Raw genomic sequence first — 24,204 nt, forward strand, 5'->3', positions numbered from 1 at the left:
GTTGAAGGAATCAATTTGAAAACTGACGAACCTTTTCATTCCTTGACTGTACATGACATGACTCAATAAATACTATCCACTAGTCATAAGCTTATGTTTCATTGATACTTACCTAAAACTGTAGTCTAATAATTATATTTTGATATTTTTTCTTTGAAAAAAAAAAGTAGATATTGGTATCTATTGCAGCTTCTATAATCCTCAGTTACCTATAGCCGAGGGCCACTCACCTCTCCCTGGCGGTAACAACATCCTAATTTAATTTTTACGGGTTCGGCAACTTACTCCTCCAGATATTTTTCTTGCCTCAACGTTCAATAGATGTTTGCTTTAAGATGGAAGGGTTGGGGAAACTTTGTCCAACAGTGTCTGATGTAGATTGATTACTTTTAAGTAGGTTATGTACACATAGGAAATGATTATATGGCTGAATAAGAGCTTTATAGGTTAGTTTTAGTTTGTTATATCTAAAATGTAGGGCTGGTCCTCTTTAGTCAAGTAGTTAATTATAAATAGAATTTGATTTTTAATTCCTATTAAACCTATTTTGAAAATTATAAATAACTTGAAAAAATCGAACTGCCTAAGGCGTGAATTGAACCCACGACCTTTCGCTTGCCGGGCGACTGCTCTTCCAACTGAGCTACTTAGACACTGGATGAACCCGTCGATTATACCTAATCTGGTAAGTACACAAAAAGAAAGAGAAAGCCTTACTCTTTATTTTTGTTTATTAAGGGTTCCTCGTCCTACTTACTCGTTAAAATTAAAGCTTTAAACAAATACTAAAAGCCGTAGATTAGGGTCGAAACTTTATTTTGAAAATATCTGTAACAATGAAATTATTTGTACACCTATTTAGTATAAACATAGTTTGTATAAGCTAAAAGAATCAAGGACTCTGGAAAATTTCAAAAATGATTTCGTTTTAAACCACAAAACTTAGTTGATAGAGTTAAAATAATAATTACAGCCACGTTCAAACGACACGTGTAGTAATGTTGAATTTTTAGAATTACATCTACTATTTTATAAAACATAAGTCTACGAGTATATCGCACCCCCCCTGGAACAAGTATGTAAGTCCACTTGTGCGATATTTTTTTTATTGCACTAAAAAATGAAGAAGAAAGTAATACATATTGTCAATTTTTTTCATAATTTTTCTCTTAAAAATGAAGAAATTATGTAGAAATATGTAAAATATTGCAACATTAAAATATATAATTGTCCATAGCAAAAACGAAGTAAATACATTTGCACTTAATTATTTACTAAAGTTCCGTGTGACTAATAGCATATTTATATTTGCATACATCTTCCACGAAGACTTTAAAAAATATTTTCCCATAACTATAGATGCATACTTGTTTTAGGATATTATTTGGTGGGTATCGTAGTGCAAGTTTAGTTGCTTAGTTTTTCCACGAAACTTTTGTCGACATTGTATTTTGTAACTATTGATACATTATTTTTCTATGGAGAGTTGAGAGGTACCATTATGCAAGTCCAGTTGCTTAATTCTTCCACGAAACTTTTGTCGATATTGTATTTTGTAACTATTGATACGTATTTTTTCTAAACAGACTTTGGAAATTATTTAGACGTTAATTAGAGAAATAGCTAAGTTCTCCATTAAGTTTTTTTTTTAAAGTTTCGTAATTAATGAAAGTTACATATTCTTGTAAGTTTTTTTGTAAGTTTCATGACGTAAAAACAATTAAGTAAAACAGGCAATTAATTTAAGTGTCGTAATTAACGAAACATATTTATTTCCACCTAAAAGTAACAGTTCGATTTATGTTCTTTGCTGTTATTGCACGGGGAGGGGAGGGTATACCGCGCGAGTCCCACCTCATCTCCCGTTTCGGGCCCCTTGAGTCGTGGAAAGAAATCAACTAGTCGTGCGTTTGCGCTTGCGTTCGTAGTGTGTTTACGTTATTGCTCCGTACGTTCGTAATTAAGTGTATTTGTGGTATAACTCTGACAATGGATGATGAAATATTACGACGCCGTTTGAGAGAAAAGATAAAAAATCCACGGGTGAGGCGTATGCTGAATTTGGATAACATTATCGTTGAAAAAGGTAAGTTTATGTGTTTATCTAATTATTAAATCATTAAGAAATTTAATGTCTCGGTGTGGCACTGGTGAGAACATCGCCATCGTCACTTGAGGACGAGGTCCCGGGTTCGATCTCTGGGCAGATCAAAACAATAATTATTATTCACTGTAGTCCTTAAATAAGAATTATTTAGAAACAAAACAATATTACGAGTATGTTTTAATAATTTTGATTATGTGTTTTGTTTTACGAGGTTCAGTCTCACCACACGAGCAGAGATAATAGTAAGTCTGTAGGTAATGGTGTGTGGCATGGTGTGATAAGATTTCTACTAAAAAGATGCTTGCCTACTAACCGTTAATTCATCTAGTGACTGTGGCTGTATTCCAATGGTGTTTTTTTGCCTAAAACTTACTAATTATTTCATTTATCTACTCAGGATTGGTTCTTAAAATAGCTATGTTAAATAAATTCATATTGGGAACTGCATATTCTGGCTTACTACACTCTATTCCTATTGATGCACTGTTCAAGACTTTTCATACATGCTTATTTCGAATTTATAAATGGTACACCTGCATTTTTTTCCCGCGGTTCAACCCGTAGGACTAAGCAGTAGGTCCACGGGTATCGCATGTCTATCTTACCTCTGACAGTACCTATTATCACAGTAGATTTGTTCATTACCTACTAGCTGACCCAGCGAACTTCGTACCGCCGATAAAAAGTTGTCTTAGCTTATCGATCTTATCTATACAAATCGAAATACCTATTAATTTCTGAACGTATTAATGTTTGACAATGAGAAATATTTTTTAAGAAAATTACTGACTAAATTCGTTCGTTCGTTTCAGTCAAATGACATCCACTGCTGGACAAAGGCCTCCCCCAAGGATTTCTATAACGACTGCTTCTGCGCTGCCCGCATCCTGACTGACCGACTGACTACCTAAATTTATTTATTTATATCCTACTAATATTATAAATGCGAAAGTTTTGATGTCTGGATGAAAAACTACTGAGCGGATTTTGATGAAACTTTACTTTGTGCATAACCCAGAATAACATATAGGCCATAATTTATGAAGATCTGTGACAAACGAAATTTCACGCGGGTGAAGCCGCGGGCAAAAGTTTATAATCGAAAGTTTTTGACTAACTTTTTTGGAAATATCTTATAGTCTATGTTCAGTAGAAAAAAATATAGGATTCTAATGATGAAAACGTTTTTAAATCTGTTTAGTAGTTTCGGAGCCTATTCAATAAACAAACAATAGAAATATTTCCACTTTATTTATGATGAAGTAAAGACCTTTATAAACAAAATACACGTAGGTACTCTTCTACACTATCTACTGTGGTATTATCCTCTTCTCAGCTCAGCATGGTAAATAAAATAAAATTCATATCATTCAACAATATTGTCTTCTACATCTACAGATAATCGACAAGATAACAAGTCTACAGATTCACCTGCATCAAGACCTGGATTAAATGAGAAAGATTATAACAGTACAGGTTTGTTACTAATTATAATCTAATTAATAACACATGCATTATTAAAAATTATTGTGAAAAGTAGAGACTGCAACTAGGCCAATGCTACACAAACCCAATACCTATTCCTATGATAGGACTAGGTATTGGGTTTGTGCAGCATTTTATTGGCCTAGTTACTAGTATAATGTGGTTATCTTATCTCCTGTTTTCTCAGCTCAATATGGTGAATAAATAAAATAAATAATAAAATAAAAATCATTTATAAAAATAAAATTCGACATTAAATTTAATAATAATTATTGTCTTCTACATCTACAGATAATCGACAAGATAACAAGTCTACAGATTCTCCTGCATCAAGACCTGGATTGAATGAGAAAGATTACAGTACAGGTTTGTTACTGATGATAATTTAATTAACACATGCATTATTAAAAATTGTTTAAAGTAAAGACTGTAACTAGGCTAATGTTACACAAACCCAATACCTATCCCTATATTATAGGACTAGGTATTGGGTTTGTGCAGCATTGGCCTTGTTACTGGTTTCTACTTTTTTCAATTTTTATAATATGTCGGCCGTTTGGTGCAGTGGTTTGGAACGGACTACTATGCCGAGAGGTCCCGGGATTGATTCCCGGCCGGGCAGAAATTGAAATGATGTATTTTATTTTCTGTGATTGGTCTGGGTGTTTCTATGTATAATATGTAGGTATGTATTTACAAAAAAAAAGTATTTAAGTATGTTTATATCTGTTGTCTAGTACCCATAGTACAAGCTTTGCTTAGTTTGGGACTAGAAGCGTAGTGTAAGAATGTCCAAGGATATTTATTTATTTATAAAACCCACCCAATACAATTTTTAAGAAAATTATTTTATTTTATGAATTATTATTAGTACCTATACGGGTAACAGAACTTTTGGCTATCCAATTCTGAAAATGTTTTCCACCTATTTTTTTAGCCGGCCGTTTGGTGTAGTAGTTCAGAACGGACTACTATGCCGAGAGGTCCCGGGTTCGATTCCCGGCCGGGCAGAAATTTAAATGTTGAATTTAATTTCTGTGACGGGTCTGGGTGTTTTCTATGTATAATAATGTATGTATTTACAAAAAAAAGTATTTAAGTATGTTTATATCCGTTGTCTAGTACCCATAGCAGAAGCTTTGCTTAGTTTGGGGCTAGCTGCGCAGTGTTAAAATGTCCAAGGATATTTATTTTATTTTAACTAAGTACGATGCCCATTGACCGGCGCGCGGCGGAGTGCGTCGGAGCGCACTTACACGGCCGTAAAGAAAATAGGTAGTATTTTATTAACAGTTCTTAGAGTCGTAATTGCTTACAACTGATTAACTGACATTCATGTTCGTCCGAATTGAAATGTCAGTTAATCAGTTGTAAGAAATTACGACTCTAAGAACTGTTAATAAAATACTATTTTCTTTACGGCCGTGTAAGTGCGCTCCGACGCGCTCCGCCGCGCGCCGGTCAATGGGCATCGTATCTTATTAATGTCGAAGATTTAGTGCAAGCGACTGCACTACAAAAATAATCCTGGTAGTTTTACTTAACTTTTTACCGTTACATACTCTTTATGTAATTATAATCAAGCTACTTTTAATAATAGTTAAAAACTGCTTATTTTTACAGGTTCACCAACTCGAGACATATCAAAACGGAGTGACGGAGATGAATTATTTACCGGAACGCCACTAAAACGACGTCGCCAGGATATTGTACAGCAACATGAAGATGACGTGTATGAAGACTTAGAAGAGCCATTTTCCCCCGTTGTGTCTGTATACAATCCAACGTCAACGTCTGATTCTTCCGATTCTGATGAAAGCATTGAACTAAACACCAGAAAAAGAGGGCCATATAGAAAAATGGGTCTAGCAGCATCAATTTGTCAAACCGCAATTGAATACGAAAACGTGTGGGAAGAAAATGAGGGCGACTTATCAAAGAGCCCTTTACTTTCAGATAATAATAACACTGCACAACAGCATTTCTGATGATTGGGTTATGTTACATGATATTAGTCCAATTTTTAATGACGATTTCAAATCTGTGATTGAAATATCTGTATCAGCTCTGGTTAAAAAAATATGACACTTGGGTCTTTTTGTAAAAAAACACTCTTTTTTTAGAGATGATCCTATTTTATGAAGTTGTTAAGTTGAAAAAACATTCTTTTATTTGACTTCCTTGCTGATGCTGAAGGCAGACAGCTTTTCTGAATGATTCAACAGCAGTCAGCCATCATGTGTGCATTCCAGTGGCCCTGATAGCGTCCCTCTATCGTACGAAGGCCCTGGTGGATTTGCTCGCCATGTTCTTCACTTAGATCCTTAAGAGTTGTGATAAAATTGTTCAGGTGATTGCGAAGAGAGTGTAATTCGATGTTTATATTACCAACCAAAAAAACATGTTTGTATGTGACTCATACGTTGTTCGATGTGTAAGAATAGTAAGATTATTTCGGATTTTCCAAAAAAAAACAGTTTTCGCCTCAAAATCCTCATGTGAAGTATCAACATGAGGTTCAGGTGACTTCTTAGGGTTGAAAAGACGTCTACATGCCAAACGTATGCAAGGAATTACTATTTAGTTCAATATTTTTTGGTTAATACCATTTTCGTTCAAAAATAAAAATAACAGTCGTCGCGATGGTTCAAGGGTTCCTTTCAGATCATAGCGGTTTCGTACCTAAATCTACACATATTCTTATTTGTTTATAAACGTAAAAACTCAACGCATCTTTTCCACGCCTTTTGTGGAATTCAAGGCGTATCTTTCATTTCCACTGGGTCCCCAAACTAATTTTTTTAAGCCAATTTTACGAACTTTGTCACATTTAAACGGATTATTTAAACATATCCTCTCCGCAAATGAAACAAAATTGATTTAGATAATTCACACAAACACTTCTTAATGCTACCATATTAAATTATACAAAGGAAACATAGTATTTTTTGAACTGTCGGCGAATTAAGACTGAAATTTAGCAATTTTTGAGTGAAAGCTATAACACGTAAACAAGAGCTGCTACGAAAAAATGGACGGCAGATTCAGAATCAGCGACGTCAAATTAGTAAACATCATGTAATGAAAGTCAATCATCAGCCAAAAGTTGCAATTTTGTTGTGCAGTGTAATATAACACAGTCTAATTCAGTACAGGTTTCTGATAATACGAGCATAGCTACATCACCATTTTCTTCAGTTTCGCTGCACAAAAATATTTCTACTCCTGATTCATTTAAAGACGTATTACAGTCGGTACAAAATAAATGTGAAACAAATAAAAACTCGGGACGAGAAAGCATTGATTTGATTTCGCCCGAAGTTACGGATCCTGAAGTTACGGATCCTGTATCTATGGAAAATAATGAATCATTTTCTTTAATTGATCAATCCTCTAGTTCTATGTTGACCGAACGTGAACCTGATTTTATTGCAACAGAGTCCACCATACATATCAATGACGAAAATTTTGAACCAGAAATACCAAACCGACAGAGCCGCAGACGGTTACGAGACGAAAGCTCATGGAAAGTGAATAAAAATAAGAAGTTAAAAAATTCCGGTAAACGGTATCATTCGATAAAAACAAACAAAGAGAGAAGCGGTAAAGTTATGGGTGATCCATGTACATGTAAAAATAAATGCACTGAAAAGATAGATAACATTGTAAGAATGTCAGCATTCGAAACCTATTGGAAATTGGGAGACCATGAGCGTCAATGGGACTTTATTCTTAGATATGTTAAAACAAAACCCACACGTGTTGTAGTTCTAAACACTACAAGACCTCGAACACAAACCTTGATATATTCATTACCAGCGAGAAATGGGATTGATCTAGTGACAGTTTGCAAAAAAATGTTTTTGCAAACTTTAGATATAAATGATCGGACCGTATTCACAGCCTTGCTGAAGCAACAAACTCAAACTATCACTGATCTACGAGGCCATCACACAAACAGACAGAACAAAATACCTCAGGAGACAACTCAAAGTGTGATCGATCATATAAATTTGTTTCCCCGCAAAGAGTCTCATTATCTCCGAAAACAGACTCAAAGAGAGTATTTGGATGAAAAGCTGAATTGTGCTAAAATGTACAGGCTTTACGTGGATTGGATGAAAGACAATCCAGCATATCTAAATGTCAAGGCAGCAACGGAGCGTTGGTATTATCATATATTCAGCACACAATTTAATATAGGTTTTTTTAAGCCTAAAAAGGATAGGTGCGAGACATGCAGTTTATACGAAGAGGCTGACTCAGAAAGAAAAGAACAATTAAAAACAGATTACGAACTACACCTTAAGAATAAAGAGCTTATTAGACAAATTAAAGACGAGGAAAAGAAAACATCAGATGCAACAACAAAAACAGTTGCGTGTTTCGATTTGGAAAAGGTGTTGAGCTTGCCTCAGTCAGAGGTCGGAATATTTCATTACAAGCGAAAATATCCGGTCTACAACTTCACTATTTATAACATATTGACTAAAAGTGGCTACTGTTATGTTTGGCATGCCACAATTGCAAAACGAGGGGCAAACGAGATAGCTAGCTGTTTGTGGAGCTATTTGCAAGATGAAGCAGATAAAGGGATCACAGAAGTGTCTTTTTATTCTGATAATTGCAGCGGGCAAAATAGAAATCGATTTGTGTTTGCATTATATGTTCATGCATCCATAACATTAAAGCTAAAAATCACTCACAGATTTTTGCAAAAAGGTCACACCCAAAATGAGGGTGACTCCATGCATTCCTGCATTGAAAAAAGTAAAAAAAATCATGTATTGTATGTACCTGATGAAATTTACGCAATTATCAGAAATGCTAAAGTACAAGGACAGAGATATAATGTCAAAGAGATGAGACAAGATAATTTTTTGGATTTTAAAAAACTAATAACCACTAATAATAATTGGGCAAAGGACATGTCTGGAGGAAAAATTCACTGGACAAAAATAAAAGAGATTTCTGTTGATCCTTTGTCACCTGGAAGGCTGTTGATAAGATATGATTTTGGTGATGAGACACCAATAATGGTTGACACAAATCGTTGCATTAGAGTCGGAAGGAGAAAGAAAACAGCAGTTAGTGAAAATATAGGAGAGCCATCTGTTTTGACACAATTATATGATGCACCACTGTCGATATCTGAAAATCTTTACAAAGATTTAATTAGTCTGTGTAGAGATAATCATATCCCACCACACTATCAAACCTTTTATATGAATTTGCGTCCGCAATGTAACAGTAACAGTATTGAGGACAATATAAATGTCATCACTGACGATGATTCTTCTTGATAATTTAATTTACGTTTTAAAATATAATTTTATCGTGATGAATAGGTACCTACTACTTACCCTGATAATAACTTGTTGATTTTGCACGAGAATAAAGAGTTTTAATTAATATTGATGCATTATTATTTATTTCACCAAAAGCCTATTACTTTTTGTATACTCTACTTAATTATTTTTACTTTCATAGTAGTTGCTGTATTAAAGAATAAACTTTGGAAAAATTTTGATATTTTGACTGATAAAAAGAGGTCGCTTCGGATGATCGAGAATGTGGGTTCTAGTCTCACTTGATTGGGTCAGGGATTTAAATTTATGCAGATTAAATGATGTGCATAATGTTTGATGTGACTTATTATAATGCTTTATTTTGATATTTCTTTTACATTAATATTTTGACCGCATAGATTGACCCGCTGCAAGTTTGTAGCATACCTCCCTTCTTCCTATTTCTTCTAATCACATAGTGTCACATACCAGTCCTTTTGTAGCTCGCTTTTCCCTAAAAATGAGTTTTCACAAAAATAAAAAAAAGTTACGTAAAAATATTTTATCTTAATTCCTTTTTAGTAAAGCTATAATTTCAAATACTACCATAAGTAATGTAATATTTCACAAGGTAAAAGTACGTAATCCATTTTACGAATTTATTTCATTACGAATAGTTCGAGGAAAAACTACGTAAACCATACTTACACGTTGAATGCACGACTAAATCTGAACGCCAATAAATAGTTATCAGCAATAATACCAAACAGCAAGTATTCCTTTACATGTCAACAATGCAATATTCATAATTACAACAACAAGTGTTAAAATTTGTTTCGCGGAATAAGTACGCAACGCTCTTTTTTAAGTTTTTCTCAAAACCTATTAAGTGTATTTTAAATATAAATACATAGGCCCCTCACAGACATTTTTAGCTATCTTTTGATGTATAACACATATTTTTAACAATGGTAATAAATTTTTAGGACAGTTTTTTTACGCTCCTGAAAAGTTGGCATTTTTCACTTGCGTACTTATTCCAGGAAGGGTGCGATATTATTGGGACAATTGTAAATTAGCAGTAGATAAAAAAGGAGTCACCCACACACATCACAGTATACCCTCCGTGGAATAAAATTACGCGCCGGCAAAATTATCGTTTTCCTCGTACTCTCGGGCCCATGAATCTGAAGGGACCGAAAGCTCTTAAAGCTTGTGATCCCGTGCTTATTATCAGCTTTTTCATGTCAAAGACCGCACGTATTTCAATGTTGCAATATAAAAGCAATGTAATGGTTATTTTCTGCGATCTTTGGCTCATCAATAAGTATGAGAAATACTTATGTTTCATTATGTAATATCGTTATTTTATAGTGTAAGATTGAAATTATTTGTATTATCAAGTGCATTATATGTCTACAATTTGTGGAATTACTTAGAAAATGATTTACGCCCGTATTCACAAACATTACTATCAGGTCGCACAATGCGCGTAGACGCACAGGGTGACACACGAACCAATCACAGAGCTTTATTCAACGCTGTGCGTTCGAATTTCTGCTTCACTTAAGCAAGCATTGTTTGTGAATACGGGCGTTAGGATGTAAAAGCAATATAATTATGTTGTGTTTACATTGATAACTGTGCATTTTTTTCTACTGTTAAATCATGGTTTAACCAATTCTACGCTTGGTTGTGCTATGGCCACCAAGAATCCTATAATCCCAAGAACAATGGTGTTAATAACATCATTAAGGACACAAATAGATACTTAGGCTAGTGAGTATTTTATGCTAAAGCGCTTTACCCCACACGCGATTTGTTCCATGCTGGCTTTAAATCAACACACCACGTATAGCTTCCTACTGGAACTGGACACACAACGTATCCGGATAAACCCGGTAGCCGGCCACCTATCACGTGTGGATTAACCGGGACCACCGGGTGTCCTTATCCGGGTGCCCGGAGGCCAGGATTGAATAAAAAAGGATCATTTATCAAGCTGTAGCCCTGCTCAAACAAGTTTCGTCGAAAGATATACTGATGGTGTCTAATGTTTGCAAATAAAATGTATATTTTAATCGTAGTTCAAATAACAGATGTCTAGCGGTAAACTCAGTCAGTGCCTAATTATTCATCATCATCATCATCATCTCAGTCATAGGACGTCCACTGCTGAACATAGGCCTCCCCCAATGATTTCTATGCTGCCTGGTTGGTAGCGGCCTGCGTCCAGCGCCTTAACTGCTACTTTCATGATGTCGTCTGTCGTCGGTCTAATTATTGCATTGGCATAGTTATGATATGACAGAGCATAAAAATCTGATGTCGCTGACGTTTGACATTAACAAAAACACCCTCCAATATCTCCCTCAAGCAATGTCTACCACATTGATATTGGAGGGTTACCTATAATAGCTTTATTAGCATTTAGTTGTATGGGAAGTGTATGTAAGCCAGATGGCTTATAAAGGAGTTCCTTCATGCCTTCTTAAGATTAGAACACAAGTCTACTTTTGCAAAGGAAACTAAACCGCCCGTATTCAAAAACATTACTATGAGGTCTCACAGTGCACAAGAACTGTCTTCACACACGAACCAATCACAGAGCTCTATTCGACGCTGTGCGTTCGATTTGCTGCTTCACATAAGCAAGCATTGTTTGTGAATACAGGTGTACAATGTACATGTCTTGATGATGATTAGGTATGATGAATATATTATTATTATTTATCAGTACCTTCACAGCGCTTACTTTAAAGCAAGTTGTATCATTTGTTTAATTTTCTTCACTTCTAACTCTCTCTACTTTACAGTTTTATTACAGAAAATTTTAGAGAAAAATCTGTAACAAAACTCCTTTGACTACAGATATAAAATGAAATTAGCTTCGTTACTAAAGCAGGCATGTCAATTTCCAATGTTGGTGGTTTCTCCTAACTAAAATCCACTATGTGAGAGTTTCAAATTCAGTAAAATGAACTTCAAAATTTATGTTCACAATGACACTGATTGATTACATATTAATTTGCTACTGAACACTTTGCTTGCAGTTTGTATTTTAGTTTCAAGAGAGTCACTTTAGTGCAGTGAAAATAGAAAGTTCGTCGATTCTCAATACAAGAGCTGTCGAGGTAATAAAGGTAAAATATTGGGTACATAATTAAATTTTGTTCCCAGAATTTACTAACATCAGTTTCGAAGTTCTATTAGCGCTAAAAGTGAGGTTTGAATAAATTCAATACTTCAGTTAACCTTTATATTATGTTTCACGCAATATTTTCAGTTATTTTATAAATGTGTGTTGAATATATGGAATTATGATATCAAAATCTAAAATGAAAATTTTCTCCTTTATGCTTTTAAGAAGGTTATTCTTACTGACATACTTGAAGATAGTGTTTGTGATTTAAAAAAAAGTATGCATGACAAGGCAGGTATTTGACCGCAATCGCACCTGGTGTTAAGTGAGATGCAGGTTAGGATGGTACATAACTGCCCCGTAAGTACCTATTTACTCTCACCTCGAAAAGGCCCGGTTTATAGTGTTCAGGAAAGACAGCAGCAGGTAGCTTACTTATGATGTTATTATTGGATTTATATAGACCCTGGAAAAGCATATAAAATCGCGGTCTTTTAACGTTTATAAAATATTTACCTGGAAGGGTTAATTTGATTACGTTCGGATCGCTGTATCATTTCAAGCTTACATAAAATCATATTATTAACTTTTAACGATATCCAGAGCTGTCAAACGTTTTTCAACATCGTTTAAATTCGGTACGCATTCTTTGTCGCTATTCCGCCATGATGACTCTCGTCCATCAACGTTTTATTTTTCACATTGGATGATATTAAAATTTCACCGTTTTTAAACTTACTAAAAATAGTTTCAAATCTTTATTGCTCGGACCAGATGTTGCAAATGGCTAATAAAGTACGTATTCTCTATAGTTTTCATCGTGATTTTTTTCAGTTTAAGAAATTGAAAAACACGGTTTCAATATTTGCTTGTAGCAATATGAATTGGGATCACAAAATTGTTAAAACAATCGATTGTCTAAGGGTGAATTCGACCAAACAAGAGTAAATATTAATCTCAGAATAAATTCAACATTTTGACATTTCACATTTCCCATACTGAAACTGTGCCAGTTATACCAGGAGATATTCTCGGATAAAACTTTGGTTGAATCGGGCCTAAGACGTTTTCGATAGGTCGAGCAATATTTGTTGCTCAAATGCAGCAAGCGAAAAGTTATGATTTGTGAAATCTCAATTGAAACAGTTGATTGTTTAAGAGGCATTTATAAGAGAAGATAAAAATCAAGGTTCAAGTGTTAAGTAATAAGTAAGTCAAGCCCTAGTTTTTCCATAAACTTTTTGCATAAACCTACAAAATATAAGTTAGTGGCGGCAGGGGTGTTAAACAGTTTTGGGAACATTCTTAGTATCTGATCGCCGCGTCGACCCCTGTCAGCGTTCAGGCACTGGGCCGTAGATAAGTGGCGACTGACAGTGGCGTTTTTTATCCAGCTTCAGAAAAGAAGCAGGAAAAGGTTTATATGCAAAACTAAGAATGATATAGTTCAAAGTTGCATAAAAATCCAAATAATTGGGCAGTTACCAAAGTGATAAAATTTATATGGCCTGATAATAAGGGTTTTCGTATATGAATTGTTTCTTACTTAAGGCATTCAAGGCTTGCAAAAAGTCCCATTAGTTCTACGGTGGAACTGTTCAGTAGAACTATTGAGAATAAAGGTATTTCTTTTTAGATCAAAACGAAGAAAGTTACTTTAACTGCACGTATTTTGCAACGAAAATGTGTCAGTTTTACCGTCGACGTATGTAAAGCAAAGTACTTGAATACAACTTGCTCAAATAGGTAAAAGAATTGTAAATTGTATTGAGAGCGGGTTCACACAATCGTCGTGCGGTTGAACTAGATCCTTTAGCACTTCAATGCTAAGAATGTTCAATGTTGTCTAGTTTTAGTTATTATCTTGCTGTGTACCTACTTGCATCGAATAAATATTTTTCTTTCTTTCTTTCTTTCTTTCTTTCTTTCTTTCTTTCTTTCTTTCTTTCTTTCTTTCTTTCTTTCTTTCTTTCTTTCTTTCTTTCTTTCTTTCTTTCTTTCTTTCTTTCTTTCTAAGACTGTTGAACACAACATAAGCCCACAACACAATAGGTCAAAAGATTCCGTTTGTAAGATGTTACGTAGGTATTGATTGTAGGTAGAAACCTGTAGTAGAGACTTATATTTCTTATTCAACTATTTTAAGATAAAAGTATAGTTCAGTACTTATAGCAGTCAGCGGATAGTTTCCCATTTCAGTACCCGTTCTGTTGTCTAGTTTTAGTTATTATCTTGCTGTGTACCTACTTGCATCGAATAAATATTTTTCTTTCTTTCTTTCTTACATTTTTCACACAATTACAAAGTTGTATTTCTTTCGATATAAAACAAAAATAATCTTCTGAATGCGCCTTGAAAAGCTATTCTTGTAAAGAAATCTAGCTTTAAATATGGCTTCAAATACGTTTTTTCTATAAAAATATCTAAAAGCATAACACAAAAAATGGCCCACAATAAAATCCTGAATGGCCAAAATATTTCAGGGTACGTCCAATTGATCAATACGGCAAAGTTCGCGACACAAGTAACTGGTCGGCTGATAAACGCAGGCCAATGGACGGCGAAACTTATTTATAGCCAACTAGTCCCTGCTGGGTTGTTAGATAAAATAATGCCACAGCAAAACACAGCTTTTGTAAGCTTTGAGGTTCATAAAAGCCTGTGACCTTCCGTTACACGTTTACTAAAACTACGGACTACTTAGGCTGAGTTTTACCACCTTATTTCAACCGTAACAAAAACAATAACCGGTGCTTTTTGTATTAACGATGACAGATTTCTTAGTTATTCCTACTTTTACTTTTCAAGTTTGACTATAACGGAAAATCTCTTGGCCTGCATCTCACTTGATGAAAAGTGATAAACAGGAAGGTGAAACCGAGCTTCACCCAGAATCCTCTACCACAGACAAACTATCTATTCTTACCTCCAAATCCACGAATGAAGGCATGAAATCATGGAACCAAAAATGAGCTTAAATTGTTGCCCTAATTGGGAGTCGAATCCAGGACAGTCTGAGACAGGTGGTACTAACGACTACTCGTAGATAAAAGAGGCGCTAAAATTCGTTAGAAAACTAAACAGGCGTAGGACAAATGGCTATTATTCTTGTACTGGCGTACCTAGGGCAAACGTTTATTGGTATAATAAACTTGTTTAAAATTTTGGAATTGTAAAACGCGATTACTGCTACGAACAGTTTGGTAGCAGCCTTACAATCATGTCATTTTATCACGCCAAACACTTCAGAATATCAATGTAATTCATTATTTATTCAATTCGATTATTCAAATAAGAAAATCATAAATAGACACTTAATATCGAATATTGGCTTTTCACACCTACGACTGTTATAGAAGAAGCAAAATATTAAAAAGTTCGTATATTTTACTGTTCGAAGCCTATTAAAAGAACTTTATGAATATTTGTAGCAAAGCTTTAGCGGATATTGGTAAAGATAACTTCGTGCTTTTATCAACTTCAAAAGCGGCTCGCAAAAATTATGTTGCCTTAATATCTTTGGCGTACAAATGTATTTGCTGTTAATGTTAACATATTTCTTTTTGTTTTATTGAATTCAATGTAAAAAATCCATTATGTTTGTATTAAAATTAGAACATTAGGGATGTTTCCTGGGTAAAAAAGCAAGAGTTTTAATTAGTCCGTCAGTTAGCTTATCAAAAACTACTCGACACATATTTTTCACTTTTTAAAACTAATGAAAATGTAAAGAGATAAAGCGTGTCAAAGTTCTAAAGAAAAGGCCCGTGACGTCAGTGAGTGCGTAAAAGTGCAGCACTTTGTGACGCTGCGCGGAACTTCAACGCACTAAAACTTTGTAATTATTTTTTTGACTAACAATTAAAAATATACGTGTCCAATATTTTTTTATACTAAAATTAACGGACTAAAATATTTTTTTAGGAAACTAGCCTTTTCTAAGCTTCTACAGGAGGTTACGTCGGTATGTTACTTACTTAGGCTGAGTTGCACCACCTAACTTTGACCGTAACTATAACGATAACCGGTGTTTTTTGTATTGAGTTTGACAGATTTTTGACGTTTGTCAAAGTTAAAGTAAGATGGTGCAACCCAACTTTATACTGAGCTGCGCCACCTTAATTTAATTTAACCATGACTATAACGATAATGCGGTATTTTTTGCATGGAGTTTAACAGACTTTTGACGTATGTTAAAGTTACAGAGATGGTGTAACTGAGCCTAAATTTTACACAGATATAAATTTTTTATTTCCCAAAAGAAGTAACTACAATTAATGCGCACATTGACTATGAAACTTAAGCTTACCTTTATTATTTCCAAACGGTACGCTGAATAATTGAATTCATAAGACCCTCCTCAAGCCAGGTCGTTTCGTTTATTACTATTGGCATAGTTTTATTGCCTGATGTTATAGTAATATTTCTGTTTCTTTGCTATTCAACAACTGCCAGCTGTATTTTATGAAGCTAGTAAAACTGACCGTGTGCTTGATTTAAACGCGTATTTATCACTTTGTACGTCATTTTATACACATTAATAGTGATAAATGTGAAATATTATACTAATAAAGACTATAATTATGACGTAAATGTTACTATTGAAAACGATGTTTATTAGATCAATCATCATCATCATCATTTCAGCCATAGGACGTCCACTGCTGAACATAGGCCTCCCCCAATGACATCCACATCGCACGGTTGGTCGCGGCCTGCATCCAGCGCCTTCCTGCTACCTTTATCAGGTTGTCGGTCCACCTTGCGCTGCGTTTTCCGGTACGTGGCCTCCACTCCAGAACCTTGCTGCCCCATCGGCCGTCAGTTCTGCGTACTATGTGCCCTGCCCATTGCTACTTCAGCTGGCTAATCCATCGGGCTATGTCAGTGACTTTATTTCGTTTACGGATCTCCTCATTTCTGATTTGATCTCGTAAAGAAACACCGAGCATAGCCCTTTCATAGCACGTGTGCTATTTCTGTGTGTATTTATAGACAATCGCAAAAAATAATTTTACCTTCGATAAAAGTGGTCGATTTCAAGTGAAAAATTCATCAATGCCAATATTCATAATTTATTATCTTCATCATTCATATTGGAACGTTCTGGCATAGCTGATTAGTTCATAAGTAATTTATCCTTTAACTTGCGTGGCAGATAAGGGTGAACTTAAGCGTCATTCTAATTCTATCGTACAGACTGACAGCTGTGAATTAAATATAGGTCTATAATTTACCTACACGAAGCTTAAAGTGGCATTAATTGATTCGGCGAAGATTGCAGTAAGATACGAGATTTTTATTGATTAGTCGAATACTCTATTTTCAGTTTGGCCCTAAGGTTACCTGGACGATAATGTCATTATGGTATTAAGTCCGCCTAATGCATTCAAAGACTCAGCGTAATGTATTCAGCGTGGGACGTCCACCCACAAGGTGGACCGATGACATCATAAAGGTAGCAGGAAAGCGCTGGACGCAGGCCGCTACGGTTGGTAGACAACCAACCGGGCAACATGGAAAGCATTGGGGGAGGCCTATGTTCAGCAGTGGACGTCCTATGGCTGAGATGATGATGATGATGAATGTATTCAAAGTTATAACTCCTTTATTTGCATGCACTAATAAATAGTGCTCACAAAACGTCGATTAGTAAAATAAAAAAATAAAAATTTTGCTTTTAAGGAGCCTTTACATTTCTCATTATCGTTTTGCCCTACGAGCGCACGGTGGCTGAATCGGCCCTTGTAGACATAGGGGTTACAGACTTCAAGCTTCGGACACCTTGCCTTTTATACTGATTTACGTTCATTAAAGTTTAAATGGATAAATTAGCTATAATTTGATTTTATCTAACATTTATGTTAGTAATATAATTTAAGTGCCTACTACCATTCAAGTATTTTTCAGGTACTACACGTTCCGATTCACACAAATCATTCGGCCGCTGTGCGCAAACCGCAGCTACGGCAGTCGCCGTCAAGCCGTAGTTCTGCGCGCTCGTAGCTCGTAGCACCGTAGCACCGCTCGTAGTTTGGCGGAGTTCGTAGTGGAGAAACTGTGTATTGTGGATCGGTGGAAGTGAAGTGTGTTTTTTTATTGGCGGTAAGTTTTTTTAAATTTGTTTAAAACACTTTTGGCAGTTTTCAATTGACTAATAAATTGTTACGAGTACTATATTATGAGAAAGTTATTAAAATAACAACATTTTTTATAACTGTTGAAACGACTATCTTAGAAATAGCTTTTTTTTCAAATTCAAATTCAAATTCAAATTCAAATTCTTTATTGCTTTTTCTTTATTGTATGAATATTGGAAGTGGAATAGGTATACAAAAATTGTTTCAAATAAAAAAAAAACACGTGCTTCTGCGTTTATTAGAAATCTAAAATTAAAATAATACGACTAGTCAAAAATGAAATATTCTAAATAACATAAATGTTAGTTTATAACTTTTGTTAAATTACTATTATTTTAAATACACATGTGGTTTTATTCAAATTAATGAAGTAACAAATTCGATCATCAATATTCAGTGAGTTGGAAAGTTTCTAATTAACGGTTAATATTTTGACCCCTCCGGCTCCATTCACATGTCAGTTCGCCTGAAAGACAATTCTGTATACATGTAATTATTTATTAAACACATACTATTCGTAGTATTATAAAGATATATTTTTATCAGCATTAACGTATCAATTATGCTGTCGACTTTTTTAAAGTGATATATAAATAAAAATACTCGTAACTGTATTAAATTAGGTAGATAGCTTTTTAAAAGTGGTCATTTTTGATTGAACGTACTAGTGCAGAAAAAATATTTCACTTTTAATACCTGTATCAATAGATCCGTCGGATTCTTAATTTTATTCAAATAATAGATAAAAAAGCGCTAATTGAGTACACATTTTAAATTATTATAGGCTCTCTCATGATACACTAAAAATAATACCAATTGTATAAATTCTTGCACATTTTGAATGAAACCTTTTTAACAAATAACAATTCTACGTAAGGTTAACATTAAAATGATTGCTCTTAATTCTAAGAGAAAAAAAATCAAACGTATTAAAATTATACAAGGAAAAGATTTTCCCCTTCTTAGAATTTGGTTTTCTTCAATACCATTGTAGCTATTATGGTGAAAAAGTGTGGAGCAATTTAATATGGGTAGCTTAACGCTCGATTTGGCAGAAAAAAGACAATGTTATGAGGAAATCTACATATAGAAAAACCATAACACTTTTTGGAAGATTAATGGATTCTTATTTATATCAGGCTAATCATACTGGTTTATTTATTTCATAACAATGGTCCCGCAATAGCCAATATATTTATTTTAGCACTAGCTGTGCCCGCGACTGAATACGCGTGAAAATAGTTTGAACGATATTTCCCGTTTTTGCAACCATTTTCTGTGCTGCTCCGCCCCTACTGGCTATAGCTTTCCTCAATAAATGGGCTGTCCAACACAAAAATATTTTTTCAAATCGGACCTGAGATTTGCGCGTTCGATCAAATAAACAAACAAATTCTTCAGCCATTTATTATTAGTATAGATTATAGAACCACTTGATCAATTTACAAATAGTTACTAAATATACTCGGTCCATTCCAGGAAGGTATTAATTTCTGCGAAGGAAGTCGGCATAAAAGGTTTTATAAACAAGGGCGCATGTTTGTGCTGGTTTAGGGATTATTTAACTGAAGAAAACAATTTAATTAGAACCTAAGGCTATATCATTATGAAGTCACAGCCCTAAAAGCAAAAAAATATGCTGATTTACTGGTGGATTGCGAAGCTTAAGTAAAAAAGGGATTCATTAGCTTTATACTGCTAAAATTTAATTGTAAATTATCGAGTTTCAGTATTAACGCCGCCAGCTTTGGGATAACAATATGGGCCAGTGCTAGAAATTATGGAAAAACTCTTAATTTAGGGTAGAGAAACTGGTGTCAGAATACTCATGTCAGATTTTATGAGCCGCTATAATCGTCTGTTATAGCATAAACTGAGCGTGACCGCCAAAGCACGCAATTGTATTTAATTTTCCTTTTGGATAGTTTTTACTCAAATCTAGAATGTGGTAAGCAAGCGGAAAGCATGATATTTCAAATGTGTGGTCTTCCTGAGAACTGAACTCAAGACTTACGATTCAAGAGTAGCTCGACTTTAATTACTAAGCCTTATGGGCAACGATGAGCAGTATACAGGGTGTTCATTAACCAGGCTTAGGCTGGGTTGCACCATCTTACTATAACTTTGACAAACGTCAAAACTCTGTCAAAATCCATACAAAATACACCGGTTATCGTTATAGTTACGATCAAAATTAGATGGTGCAACTCAGCCTAAGAATCTATTTGTACACGGGTATGTAACTTTCTCACTTACTGATACATACTGATCACCGATTATCTCAACATTGCCGTTTGACACTTAACTCTATAAGTGTCTCTCGGATTGTAATCTGGGGTATTACAATGTTACCATCAATTGCGGCGGCTCTATTATCGCTGTCAAACCCGTCAAGATTAACTTAAACCAGCCATAAGCTGTAAAGCGGAGGTATTAACCTATAGCCTGGCAACATTACAGCGCGTTATTTCTCCATGGCTGGATTTAATTAAACTATAGTGCAATGGTAAAGGCATTACAATGTGGTATTCCTAAATTGGTGACGGCAGAGTAGAATACATTTGTCACCAACCCCTACTCTTCCCGCGGGTGTCGTAAGAGGCGACTTAGGGACTACACATCAAACAGAGAATGGGCAGCAGCGCTCTCTGAAAAACATCAATCTTTCAAACTGCGATCTCCAACCCGCCTGCCAAGCGTGGAGATTATGGCAAAACCCTCCACTATAGTGGAGGAGGCTCGTAGTCCAGTAGTGGACTGTAAACGGCTGTTGATGATGATTCCTAAATTGGCTATATTAATTGTATTTTAAGCGACACAGGTGACAGAATTTATAAGCCATAAGCGCCTGAAATGCAGCGATAAGAGATTAAATTCTATAGACAAGAAAAAATCGTGGAAGCGTGTCAAGCCAATTTCAAGGCGAACAGCACCGTGTGTATGGTATTTACATCTTCTACAACTTTTTTGTAAACTCGAAGACTTTTGCTCTCGAAGCGCTGGTAGGGTAAAAAGATTATGAGACATGTAAAGGGTCCTTAAGAGCAAAACTTTAAGTTTTGATATCAATCTTTTTCCCTTAAATGTTTGTTGATTTATAAGCACTATTTAATAGTCTGCAAATAAAAAAATGACTTCAAACTTTGACTGTGACTACGGGTGACTTCTAAACATGGACTCTAATCGTATTAAAACATACACAAACGTTCCCGTCGGTACTGTCCCTCTTCAAATGCATACTGCACAAAATTCACGAAGCAAAATTGAACGTAAAAGAATTTTATTTTAAAGAAATAGAGTAACCACGCCGGCTTCTTCGAGCTTATTTTGCAAATCAAACAATCTGCACTTTTCTTCTTGCGCTCCTAAGTCAGTTGTGCTATATTTGAGTGCTCTATTTTTGTTCGGTTTAGAAAATCCAGCTTTTAGAGCAACTGATTTATTTATGTACTGGCTTCGTGTTAAGTTAGTTCGTCCTGATGGATTTAAGTCACTCGGTGATGAGCGTACGAGAGTTACTATCTAATTATTATACTTTTCGTTTTGATGTATTACGCCACCTTCAATACTAAAGTAATGTCGAGTGATTAATACTAAGAAGAAATAGAGCACGACATAGAATAGAAGCACTATAGGGAGTTTAAGTTTCACAGCAAGTCTTTGTGTTTTGTGGTTTTTATATCTAGATCATCTATGTAAACCAAATATCAGTAACATTTTCCCAGCTTCATAATACAAGTACCCTTATATTTTATTTTTGAACGGAATCGTATCATAAGCTTGCTTCTTCTTGATTAGTGATTTAAATGATTGTACAGCGATCATGTTTAATAAGATACAACGTAACGGTTCATCTGAATGAAACTTACGCTTTTTTGCAGGCAAACATGAAGAGTGTACGTTAAAATTGAAGTGCCCTCATCGATTTAAACAAACTTCACCTAGATACCGAATTTAAAATCAAACATTGCGCCCCATTTTCGCGTGGTGCTATATTTGCTCTACTATAGAGATTTCATCTTTCACTCGCTCCAGTGGCCCTCCAGTATAACAGCTATCTTGTTGACCTATACTCGTTTTAGCCTACACTGAACGGATAAGGAATTTCAAAGTGTTTCAACTTTAGAATATGGAGTTTTTGTTTTATTGTCACAGGCTTGCTTTACAACGTGACTAAACGCTGCAGTGGTGGCGAGTTTGTTTTTGCTTTGTTTTGTTAAGCTGTGTAATCAATTTTTAGATTGGCACTGCCCGTTATTGCGGTAACCTGTTGAAGTTACAGTTTCTGTCTAGTTCTTTTAATTCAAGCTCTCTCTAACACCCATCTGGCTAAGAAGTGAAAGCCAAGTCCTCCAAATGCCTTTGGTAGATTGAAGAGGGTCGTCGTCCTATAGTAGAGACTAGAAGACTTGATTATGATGATGATTCAAGCTCTGTAGTAATGAAAGGTCATGAGAAACAATAAAAAAAGAAATATGCAGTTTTACTATGATGAAAAACGGATTAAGCGCTTGGAATTTTATATGCATGCATGAATTTTGTTGTACGTACCTACGTTCGAGTCCCAGGTAGAAACGATGCAATACAAAAGCGCAATGCGAAATGTCATTTATTTTCATCGAAATTCCAGAGCAGAACTGTTTTATTTATTTCGGCTTCTGTGGCGTGAACTGGGAAAGGATCCACGAGTGTTGTCCTAGATTGACGGGAATATCGAAAATATTTCCTGCTTTTCACTTCATGAGTACTTGATTTTCAGAGTTGGAACATAACCTTTGTCTATTTGCTTGCAGTTGTTTATACTTTTCCACTGCGCTGAAATTCAACAACGTTTTTACCAAAATAATTCCTGTTCTTGATAAAAACATGAATTGGCTTACATCTAACTCCCGGTGAAAGCTGTAATCGAAGAAAAGATGGGAGAAAACTTCACCCAAATCCTCAACCACAAAAGAATGGCTGATAGGCGATCTTTGAAAAAGCCCTATTTCACCAAACCGAGCAAAAAATGTTGCCCACGCTAGGAATTGAATCTGCGACCTCTACATCTGAGAAAGATGGTCTTACCGCTAGACCAAACGCGGTCTAATTATGCCTCTCCCAACAGACGCACAGAATCCCCAGCTTATCTTTTCTTTTCCCAGCATTATACTTGTAATTTTCTGTCGTCCTTTCATCTCTTAAATAGCGTGGTACCTACTCCGTGGTTTTTCCCTTAACAACTCATCGACCCCATCGATCATTGCCTACGCTTCCGCAAACATAGGGTAGGTATTTTGAAATCAATACTCTTTCCTAATAATAACTACAAAGAATATCCGTAAATAAAGGAAAGTAAACAGTTATACGATAAACAAGAAAAAACACTGGAACAACACAATTAAGGCGGTCTTTGAAGGGAGGTTGAGATTAAGAATATTACTGTTGCTAAATGATTATTAATAATTGATTGTTTAATTAGCTTAGGATTTAATTTCGTATTAATGAAGGATATAATGATATGCCTTTTTAAACAGAACCTTCATTTTAACATTTGTTGACCGTCGGTCTACAAACCCTTTTTAGGATTTTCCTGGAATGCCTAAAATGTAGGTACTATAAGTTGATTGAGGAAAAACAAATTGACACAGAAATCCTTTATTTTGTTAAAACAAAAAAAAACATTCCAAAACTCGATGAAAGTATGAAATGATAATTTGAAACAGAAAAACATATCCGATCGTTTTCCCAATTCCATCAATATTAAAATGTGAAAAGAATCAGCTACTATTATGTCCGATAACCAAATTAACTGCCTATCCAATTTGTTTCGATTGCACAAAGCATTTTGACGAGATTGTATAATAAACTACTTTAATTTGAACAAACATTATTGTTTTCCAATTTGAATTTTGGTTATCACGGCAACAGTACACTGTGATTTTATTTATATTTGACTGGGTTTTGAACATGTTATCACTCGGACAGCGCAGATGTAATCTTCAACGGATTGATCGTGCCCATCTATACTCACATACTAAAATTATAAATACCAAAATAATG

General features: G+C 34.9%; 2 protein-coding genes across 2 annotated transcripts; both read left to right on the plus strand.

The window, feature by feature from the left end:
• The first annotated feature begins 1,989 nt into the window (after nucleotides 1-1,989).
• Nucleotides 1,990-5,580, plus strand: LOC114365983 (uncharacterized). Its single transcript, XM_028322744.1, has 4 exons — nucleotides 1,990-2,086; nucleotides 3,506-3,583; nucleotides 3,884-3,958; nucleotides 5,216-5,580. Exons 1-4 carry the CDS (start codon nucleotides 1,990-1,992, stop codon nucleotides 5,578-5,580), a joined length of 615 nt encoding a protein of 204 aa, XP_028178545.1.
• Nucleotides 5,581-6,918: 1,338 nt separating this feature from the next.
• LOC114365984 (uncharacterized) lies at nucleotides 6,919-8,895 on the plus strand. The gene has a single exon (XM_028322745.1). The coding sequence runs from the start codon at nucleotides 6,946-6,948 to the stop codon at nucleotides 8,893-8,895; it is 1,950 nt and encodes a 649-aa protein (XP_028178546.1). The 5' UTR covers nucleotides 6,919-6,945.
• The last annotated feature ends 15,309 nt before the right edge of the window (nucleotides 8,896-24,204 follow it).

The sequence above is a fragment of the Ostrinia furnacalis genome, unplaced genomic scaffold (genome assembly GCF_004193835.3).
Source record: "Ostrinia furnacalis isolate ACB-3 unplaced genomic scaffold, ASM419383v2 OfSCF0465, whole genome shotgun sequence".
NCBI classification, from domain to species: domain Eukaryota; kingdom Metazoa; phylum Arthropoda; class Insecta; order Lepidoptera; family Crambidae; genus Ostrinia; species Ostrinia furnacalis.

Coding starts and splice junctions, on each gene's coding strand:
- LOC114365984 (XM_028322745.1), top strand. CDS start 6,946: ATGGAAAATAATGAATCATTTTCTTTAATTGATCAATCCTCTAGTTCT.
- LOC114365983 (XM_028322744.1), top strand. CDS start 1,990: ATGGATGATGAAATATTACGACGCCGTTTGAGAGAAAAGATAAAAAAT. Junction 2,087..3,505: donor TAACATTATCGTTGAAAAAG/GTAAGTTTATGT, acceptor CTACATCTACAG/ATAATCGACAAGATAACAAG. Junction 3,584..3,883: donor GAAAGATTATAACAGTACAG/GTTTGTTACTAA, acceptor CTACATCTACAG/ATAATCGACAAGATAACAAG.